The sequence below is a fragment of the Ammodytes marinus genome, assembly GCF_949987685.1.
Source record: "Ammodytes marinus genome assembly, chromosome: 7".
In the NCBI taxonomy this organism is placed as follows: Eukaryota; Metazoa; Chordata; class Actinopteri; order Uranoscopiformes; family Ammodytidae; genus Ammodytes; species Ammodytes marinus.
In genome coordinates, this window is record NC_137211.1 from 737,315 (window position 1) to 747,314 (window position 10,000).

Consider the following 10,000-nt stretch of genomic DNA (forward strand, 5'->3'; position numbering starts at 1 on the left):
CACACACACACACACAGGGAGAGAGACACACACACACACACACACACACACACACACACACACACACACACACACAGGGAGAGAGACACACACACACACACACACACACACAGGGAGAGAGAGACACACACACACACACACACAGGGAGAGACACACACACACACAGGGAGAGAGACACACACACACACACACACACACACACACACGCACACAGGGAGAGAGACACACACACACACACACACACACACACACACACACACACACACACACACACACAGAGGGAGAGACACACACACACACATACAGGGAGAGAGACACACACACAGGGAGAGAGAGACACACACACACACACACAGGGAGAGAGACACACACACACACACACACACACACACAGGGAGAGAGACACACACACACACACACACACACACACACACACACACACACACACACAGGGAGAGAGAGACACACACACACACACACACACACAGGGAGAGACACACACACACACACACAGGGAGAGAGACACACACACACACACACACACACACGCACACAGGGAGAGAGACACACACACACAAGGAGAGAGACACACACACACACACACACACACACACACAGAGAGAGACACACACACACACAGGGAGAGAGAGACACACACACACACACACATGGAGAGAGAGACACACACACACACACACACACAGGGAGAGAGAGACACACACACACACACACACACAGGGGGAGAGAGAGACACACACAGGGAGAGAGACACACACACACACACACACACACACACACGCACACACACACACACACACACACACGGGTAAAATGTCATGGAAAAGTTTCGAAAATTCATTGATCAAAATATGTGGGAACCGGGGCGCTCGTGGGCAGTGGGTAAGAGCCCCCCACGGGGGGGCTCTTCTATTTTCCAGAATAGAAAAAAGAAAGAGGAGGAGATTCAGAACGCAACCCATGTGTGTGTATACATATACTAGCCAAGCCTTGATACATTTTTATTTTCCTCCCAGGTCTTTGAGAAGCTGCAGGACGTCCACAGCATGTTGAGAAAGACCCTGTCCCCCCCCTCACCCCTCTCACCCCCCCGCCACACCGACAGCAGTCTGGAGGCCTTATCCAATCAGCTCTCTGCTATGGGACCCTTATCCAATCAGCTCTCCTCGATGGGACCCTTAGAACACGCCTACCATCCATCCGGGCTTTACTCAAACTCAAACCCAAACTCCAGCTCCTCTGTGGGGGGCCCGTGTGAGACAGATGAGAGCAGAGGCTTCTCCCAGTACCACCAGTTCAACTCTAATGGGACCAGCAAAGGTTTTTGATTTGATTTGATTTGATTCAATTTATTTCAGACATATCAAACATACAAAACAAAATGAAAAGCATGGAAATACAATAAACAAATTATGTTTTCACAAAAAAAAAAAAAAGAAAAAGAAAACAAATTATCTGTATTGCTGAGATATGCCTGAAAAGGAGCAGGAAGAAGTATACACTTATTTAATCCTACCCCTTTTCCATAGTAAAAAAATAAAAATATTTATTAAATTTAAAAAATTTAAACTATATTCGCTACTCTTAATCCATATATTCTCTGTACAATTGGCGATACTATATTTGCCATTTACGACTATTCATACATACATACAACTTAATATACTAAAAAATATATATATTTTATATATTTATACAATGCATATATCTATATTTATATTTATAAACAATCAATCAAAGGTACAGAACAAAAAGCATTTATATAGTACAGCTCTGGAAAGAATTAAGAGTCCACTGTAAATGTTCAGTGTCTTCAAGCAGCGAGTTATCTAGCATCATCTCAGATCCATAAGTGTGATAAAACATGATAAAAACCATCAAAACAGACATTGGGAAGGATTTTTACCTGCTCCGCCATTGTAGGCGCATAAACATTGACCCATCTGTTGCTCTGCACGTGCACCGGCAGTGAGACGGGTGTCGGTTTGTAGCGTTCTCTCTTCTGATTGGTTAACAGTAGTGGGATCCCAGAAAAGTTTATTTGCCGATTACATGCAGAGCAGCTGACTGAGAGACCGGCTTTATGAAGCGCGCACACACTATATAAGAGATCACTGTATGAATAAAGAGCGACTATTTTTACATATTTTTTTTTAGATTATTTTTGGGCATTTTCAAGCTTTATTAGACAGTACAGTGTTGAAATGGGGAGACAGAGAGAGAGAGAGAGAGAGGCAGAGGGTGTGTGTGTGTGTGTGTGTGTGTGTGTGTGTGTGTGTGTGTGTGTGTGTGTGTGTGTGTGTGTGTGTGTGTGTGTGTGTGTGTGTGTGTGTGCGTGCGTGCGTGCGTGCGTGCGTGCGTGCGTGCGTGCGTGCGTGCGTGCGTGCGTGCGTGCGTGCGTGCGTGCGTGCGTGCGTGCGTGCGTGCGTGCGTGCGTGCGTGCGTGCGTGCGTGCGTGCGTGCGTGCGTGCGTGCGATTGCAGTGTAATAACGCGTCAAATCGCTGTGTGTGTTTGTAGATTCAGTGCGGTGTGCAGACGGGTCCACCCAGTCCAGACCTGCTTCCATCCCCACAGAGGACCAGTACCCTTTCCCCCCACACACACACTCAGCCAGCCTCTCTCCGGTGGGCTCACTGCATTCTGTGTCCCCCGCTAACTCAGGTACGTGTTTGTGTGTGTGTTTGTGAGTGTGTGTGTGTCTGTGTGTGTCTGTGTCTGTGTGTGTGTGTGTGTGTGTGTGTGTGTGTGTGTGTGTCTGTCTGTCTGTCTGTCTGTCTGTCTGTCTGTCTGTCTGTCTGTCTGTCTGTCTGTCTGTCTGTCTGTCTGTCTGTCTGTCTGTCTGTCTGTCTGTCTGTCTGTCTGTCTGTCTGTCTGTCTGTCTGTCTGTCTGTCTGTGTGTGTGTGTGTGTGTGTGTGTGTGTGTGTGTGTGTGTGTGTGTGTGTTTGTCTGTGTTTGTGTATGAAACTCAGGAAGGTTATACGAGAGGAATTTTATTAAAGGAGTAGTCAGTGATTCTGGAGAACGTTTGCTGTCAAAATCACTTTTTGTCAATATCAGTGAATATCTCCTCATGATCCACTACCTGTCTGTACTGTGTGTGAGCGCTTTAACAAAATCCAGGTTGCGTTCCGAATCGCATACTCTTTCTTTTTTCTATTCTACATACTACATCCGACGATAAAAAGAATCTAGTTAGGATGCAGTAGGCATACTATTGGGACATACTTTTACTCTCTTATTTCATCATAACATTGCGCCTTGATCTTGCCTCTTGTTTTTATATCCGTCTCATCCCCGTTTGTTTTCATACGGAGGCTTCGTCGATGTGACGTCACTTCACGAGCGCACTGGATTGTGGGTCAGAATCGCCCAAATAGGATGCACTTTTCAACACTAACAATCTTGGCCGGATGAAGTAGGACATCCGGGTACTTCTAACCATCCTAAATCTGGACACAAGAATCGGGACATCCTAAATCTTTTATCTACCAAACTAAATAGTAGAAAGTATGCGATTCGAAACGCAACCCCAGTGTTAGTACACAGCCTAGACTCTGTAAACTGGTCACATGACTATAAGTAACGCATCACTTCCTGTCTGCAGCGGTGAATCAGCAGAAGAAGAACTTGGAGGACAAACGTCAGCCGTCATCTGAAGATCTCTGTGCGTAAACAAACCCACCACTGTCCTTTTCTCATTTATAAATCATTTTTAAAGTTGTTGTATTGTATGTATTTTTAAATGGAGTCTCTACGAGGAACTTTTAAATATTTCTGAAACAGTCTCATGTTTCACTCTGATGATCATAAATTACATGTAACAGCAAACCAGACCATCAGTGCAAAGAGAATGCTATTTTTATATAGTTTTTCTTAATGCCTTTGTCATGGGGTATACGCTCACCCAGGAACAACAGCTGGCGTGGTAAAAACACTACCGCTTTTGTCCAAAGGGGGGCGCTAGAATGAACACACACTGAAAGTTCCTCGGAGCACCTTTAAATAAAGCTGATCGATTGTTCTAATAATAATGTTTTTGTATCTCTCTGTGTGTGTTTCAGACAGAGGGAGTTCAGCGGAGGCCAGAGGTCCAGAGGAGAGTGATGAACTGGATTACCTTCAAACTCAACATCACTAAGAACACACACTCACACTGCTCTCTGTGTGTGTGTGTGTGTGTGTGTGTGTGTGTGTGTGTGTGTGTGTGTGTGTGTGTGTGTGTGTGTGTGTGTGTGTGTGTGTGTGTGTGTGTGTGTGTGTGTGTGTGTGTGTGTGTGTGTGTGTGTGTGTGTGTGTGTGTGTGTGTGTGTGTGTGTGTGTGTGTGTGTGTGTGTGTGTGTGTGTGTGTGTGTGTGTGTGTGTGTGTGTGGGAGAACACACTAGACTTTAGGGGGCAACAGGGCCAAGGCACCGGGACCAAGGACTAGTGTGAATGGACCCTTAACGCTTGGAACTCATTCTTTATCATTTCACTTTTTAAGAAATTTTTTTCTGCATTTTCTTGCTTCATTAGACAGTGTGTAGAGACAGAGATGAAACGTGTCAGAGAGGGGAATGACATGCAGAGAACGACCCGGGCTGGATTCTAACCCGGGTCTGCTGTGAAGAGGACAGACAGACAGACAGACAGAGAGGGGAATGACATGCAGAGAACGACCCGGGCTGGATTCTAACCCGGGTCTGCTGTGAAGAGGACAGACAGACAGACAGACAGACAGACAGACAGAGAGGGGAATGACATGCAGAGAACGACCCGGGCTGGATTCTAACCCGGGTCTGCTGTGAAGAGGACAGACAGACAGACAGACAGACAGACAGACAGAGAGGGGAATGACAGACAGAGAACGACCCGGGCTGGATTCTAACCCGGGTCTGCTGTGAAGAGGACTGAGACTATATGGAGGAGGGGGGCGGGGGGGGATCTAACCACACCACAAGCCCCCCCCCCGCCCCCCTCCTCTCAATTTCGGTTTTTAACATTTCATATTTATTGATTCTTACATTATCGGGGGAATATTTATGGGCGTTCTTCTTCTTCTTCTTTTTTGTAATTCAAGTTTTTCTATTGAAATCTGGCTTTGGTTGCATGACGGTACAATCACATTAGAGACATTTGTTGTTACAGTACAAATGAATTATATCAGTAAAATCAAGACTCCCAGCAGCTCTAGAACGGTTATCTATGCAACGATTTCACAAAAAAAAACATCAAAAGCATCAGTACATTCCACCAACCTTGTTCATGTTACAGGTTTACCGGTCAGTGACCTCATGGTTACTGGCAGTTTAAGTTAACTTAAAGGTGAAGTAAGCGGTTTATTTATGTTAATATAAGTGTAAAATCGCTCTTTATTCATACAGTGATCACTTACATAATGTGCGCGTTTCATAAAGCCGATCTCTCAAGTCACCCGCTCTGCATGTAATCGGCAAATAAACTTTTCTGGGATCCCAATACTGTTAACCAATCAGAAGAGAGAACGCTACAAACCGGCACCCGTCTCACTGCCGGTGCACGCGCAGAGCGACAGATGGGTGAATGTTTATGCGCCTACAATGGCGGAGCAGGTAAAAATCCTTCCCAATGTCTGTTTTGATGGTTTTTATCATGTTTTATCACACTTATGGATCTGAGATGATGCTAGATAACTTGTTGCTTGAAGACCGCAGTGCATTAATGTGGTGACGTAGGGACGAGCGAGGGGACCGCTAACTGCAGTAACTGACAGGAAGTTAGCTAAAAGAACCATTCCGCTTACAGCACCTTTTAACTTGGGGTGAACTACATTTTCCGTAGGCTCTGAAACGGAACCTGAACGTTTTGGAAGATTTTCTACTTTGTGTGTTTGTATATTTCTATTTCTTTAATGTCACTTGTAAAGTTTCTGTTTTCGTCACATAAATTAGTATTTGTTCTAACGTTGGCAAACTTAAGTCTTGTATTTTTGAAACAGAAGTTAATTAATGTCCATGTCCATCCCCTTTCGAATAAATTATGAATATATACTGTTTATAAGTGTCATTACTGGTAGGGTGTTGCAGTCATAAGTGTCTCATTAAAGGTGTAGTCAGTCTCTGCATGTATACAGGGGTCGGACATCGCATATCGGATTTCTCGTTCTGCGCTTGCTCGAGAATCCCTGCGGAGGATTTCACAAGGAAGTGGAAGGAGACGACGTAAAAAATAGTAGTGTTATTGCATAGATAGTAGACTATATAAAAATATAAATAAATATTTATATATATATAATAATTTTTATATATATATATATATATATGTATACACACAAAGGGCTACAGCGCCACCTAGCATAGTGGAGACAGCCATGCATCGGACATTTATCCGATTTCTGAAAGGCCATGTATACTCAGACAAGTGACGCGGTCCGTTCGGATGTCTAGTTCGGTATATGTGATAATACAATCTAGTTGTGCCATGGAAACGCACTAAGTGATTCTGGAGAACACTTGTCAAAATCACTTGTTGTCTAAATCAGTGAATATCTCCTCATGATCCGCTGCCTGTCTGTACTGTGTGTGTCGGGGTAAAACAAACAGTGTTAATACACAGCCTAGGCTCTGTAAACGGGCCAAACAGGGAAACATTCTGGCCGAAGATTTGTCCCTTATTTTACTTTAGCAGATAGAAGATTTCTGCACACATAACGAGTTTATGAAATGTTGTATTTTGCCAAACAGTTTATGTAGGCCTATACCTGGACATATAAAGAAAGGCCTAGACCATGGACATATTTCATTTTCATTTAACTTTTATTCATCCTCGAGAGACCAATTGAGGGGTGACCCTCATTTACAATGACGTCGAGTTCAAAGCAAATTCAAAGGAAAAACAACAATACATAAACAATATTCAATGCAAAAACATCAAATACACAACAACAGGTGAAGAGAAGAAAAACAAACAAAAAAAAACAATTGAAACATTTATACAGTGGTGAAGAGTGGCAGCAATTAAAATTAAATGGGTGAAAGTACAATATAGTCTAATTAAAACAGTTACAGGTAGAGTTTGGCAGATTTAAGATAGTTTGTTTAAATTGGTTAAAAGATATGAAGGTATTTAGTTTAATTTGTTGCTGTAAGTTGTTCCAGGAGTCGGGGGCACTGAAGCTATATAAAGAAAGGCCTGTACAAGCACAGGTGAAACATTAGTCGACCAATCCATGAGTTGATCGACAAATTTATTTTGATAAAAAGTTAAAAAAGAAATTTAAAAAAAATTATATAAAATGTCTAACAACTGGGCGCTCCGGTGGTGTAGTGGATAGAGCGCGTACCATATTGGCTCCGGCCTTTGTTGCAGTGGTTGCGTGTTCAAATCCGACCCGTGGACCTTTACTGCAGGTCATCCCCCCTCCACCTCCCCTCTCTCTCTCTGTCTCCCCGTTTCAACTCTGTACTGTCTAATAAAGCTTGAAAATGACAAAAAATAATTTTAATTTTTTTTTAAATAAAAACTTAAGTTAGATGAGATGTAAGAGATGATGTGACGAAAATCATCAAATTTAATTTCAACAAAAAGTTTAAATTATGAGACAGAATTATAATGGAGTTAAAATATTGATAGTTTGAAGTCATAATTGACATAAAAGGTTTTTATCGACTCCTCATTATGACTTATTGAATTCATATTTAGGCAGGCTTTCTCTGTTTTGGCAATAGCCGCATAACTGCCTGTGTGTGTGTGTGTGTGTGTGTGTGTGTGTGTGCGCGCGCGCGTGTGCGTGTGTGTGCGTGTGTGTGCGTGTCTCATGGTGTGTGTCTGTGTGCTAGCAATAGCCACCTAGCTTCTTGTCTCTCTCTCTCGCTCTGTGTGTGTGCTAGCATAGCCGCCTAGCTAGCTCTTGTTTGTTGCTGTTAGCAGCAGTAAGATGGCGGTTTCCATACTGGCGCTCAGTCCCTCCGCTCTGCACATTTAACCCATGATTTAACCCCATATTCCGGCCCACACAGAGACGCACAACCGCACACTGGACCCCCACGGAACCCTGGACACACGAAACCACCAAGCCGCCTAACAGCTCTCACCAGCGGCTAAGATATCTGATTCTGGCGCTGGCTTCTATTAGCATGCTAGCCTGAGAAGCTAGCGGACTATTTGGTTGTCGTCTTTCGGGATTTCTGACGCCAAACTGACCCATTTTGGGACCGCAGCACTGGGCAATCAGAGGCGGACGTTATTTTTCTACTGAAATCAACCTTTATATGTGTAGGAGACATTCTACCCCATTCTGTTGAAAAAAAAGCTGATTCTGTGAAATTAGCGGGCTAGTTAGCCTGAGGAGCTAGTTAGCTTAGGGCTACTGCTTCAGCCGAGTCATGGCGGCGGTCCCCGTGATTCTTCGGCCCCGATGGAGGCGTGTGGCCGGCAGCAGCGGCCCCGTACCCAAGCCCCGGCATGGACATAGGGCCGTTAGCATCAAGGAGCTAATGGTTGTTTTTGGAGGAGGAAATGAAGGAATTGTGGACGAATTACACGTCTACAACACAGGTAAGCTCATTAGTATTAATGTAAATGTTTTAAAGTCACTTATTAATGTGCTTAAATTGAGTTAACTATTAGTGTGTAGTCATTTAGCGCTATGCAGGGAAGCTAACTGGTACCGAGCTAACATGAGCTAAATCAGAAGTAACTAAAATTGAGATTATTCAAAATACAAAAGCAGTAATTTTTTTTTAATCTCTTAACATTTTGTAAATAATTTCTAAACAACCTCATTTAAAAAAATATATAAATGAAGTACAACATTAATCAAATAAATTTAATTAATAAATTAGTTTAAAAAAAATTAACAAATCAAATTGTGTTGTGGGCTTTCATCAAAAAATGATTCAAATAATTCCACAACTAACAAGCAAGACACTCGTATTTTTTTCAAATTTTTTAATGACTTAAAACATTATTTTCAGACATTTTTCAGTCAGAACAGTTTGAGTAACATAAATAAAGCATATCGTTGTGATTGAGTGATTCTTCAGGCCAAGAAAAATTGCTCAAACAAAACGGGGGGAGTAGCATTTTAGGGCCAAGCTTGCTAGGTTAGCTTGGGGCGCAGCTAGCTCGCTAACAAACAGACGGACACAGAGAAATGGCGCCTTTTTTACTGAAAACAATGGTGACGTGAGACAGACACACCCCTCTCTGCAGCTGCGGCAGATTTTTTTTTTATATACACAGTTGAGGAGTTATGGTAGTTTTTTAGCGTTTTTGTGGAATAATTTTGTGTCTGTGTGCAAAGTTAGAAGTTGTAATCATACAAAATAAATGTTAGGATGTTTGTGAAGGCTCTGTGGATCCTCTGGCAGCATCTGAAGTCTTCCTGCATCCACACTATTCACACTTTACTTTAGTATTACCATGTAATCACCTGGTCAATGATCAAACTCCTTCGTGATTTTTCTCTACTTATGACATCTATTGCAGTATGTCCGTCCTGGGAGAGGGATCCCTTACTCTGTCGACTCTCCCTGAGATTTCTTAAATTTTATTTATTTTTTAATCCCGGTAAAGGTTTTTTTTTACTGGGAGTTTTTTCTCAGCCGAGCTAAGGGTGTAAGGGCAGGGTATCATATTGTATGAAATGTAAAGCCCACTGAGACAAATGTATTTGTGATTTTGGGCTATACAAATAAAACTGATTTGATTTGATTTGAAAGCACTTGGGAAATACTTTAAAAAAAATGTACTCTCTACCATGGTGTGTGCTAATATTTCCAAACAGTGGTGTGTGTGTGTGTGTCTGTCTGTCTGCCTGTCTGTCTGTCTGTCTGTATGTGTACTCATATTTTCATTTAACTTTTATCTATCCACGAGAGACCAATTGAGGGATGACCCTCATTTACAATGACGTCGAGTTCAAAACAAATTCAAAGGAAAAACAACAATACATAAACAATATTCAATGCAAATACATCAAATACACAACAACAGGTGAAGAGAAAAAACAATTGAAACAT

General features: G+C 42.6%; 2 protein-coding genes across 4 annotated transcripts in view; both read left to right on the forward strand.

Annotated features, from left to right (window-relative positions):
* The window catches only part of irak1 (interleukin-1 receptor-associated kinase 1), a 17,414-nt gene extending 12,614 nt beyond the window's left edge, over window positions 1-4,800 (forward strand). For 2 of the 3 annotated variants that reach the window (XM_080030914.1, XM_080030915.1), the window contains exons 13-16: window positions 1,036-1,339; window positions 2,539-2,682; window positions 3,627-3,686; window positions 4,084-4,800. In XM_080030914.1, coding sequence (XP_079887040.1) covers window positions 1,036-1,339; window positions 2,539-2,682; window positions 3,627-3,686; window positions 4,084-4,160 — 585 coding nt within the window. In that variant the 3' untranslated portion in view covers window positions 4,161-4,800. The remainder of the gene's footprint in view (window positions 1-1,035; window positions 1,340-2,538; window positions 2,683-3,626; window positions 3,687-4,083) is intronic. The other variant, XM_080030916.1, reaches the window with a different exon arrangement.
* Window positions 4,801-7,919: 3,119 nt separating this feature from the next.
* The window catches only part of hcfc1b (host cell factor C1b), a 52,510-nt gene continuing 50,429 nt past the window's right edge, over window positions 7,920-10,000 (forward strand). Inside the window, exon 1 of the mRNA XM_080031631.1 lies at window positions 7,920-8,534. Within this exon, the coding sequence (XP_079887757.1) occupies window positions 8,363-8,534 (172 nt within the window). The 5' untranslated portion in view covers window positions 7,920-8,362. The remainder of the gene's footprint in view (window positions 8,535-10,000) is intronic.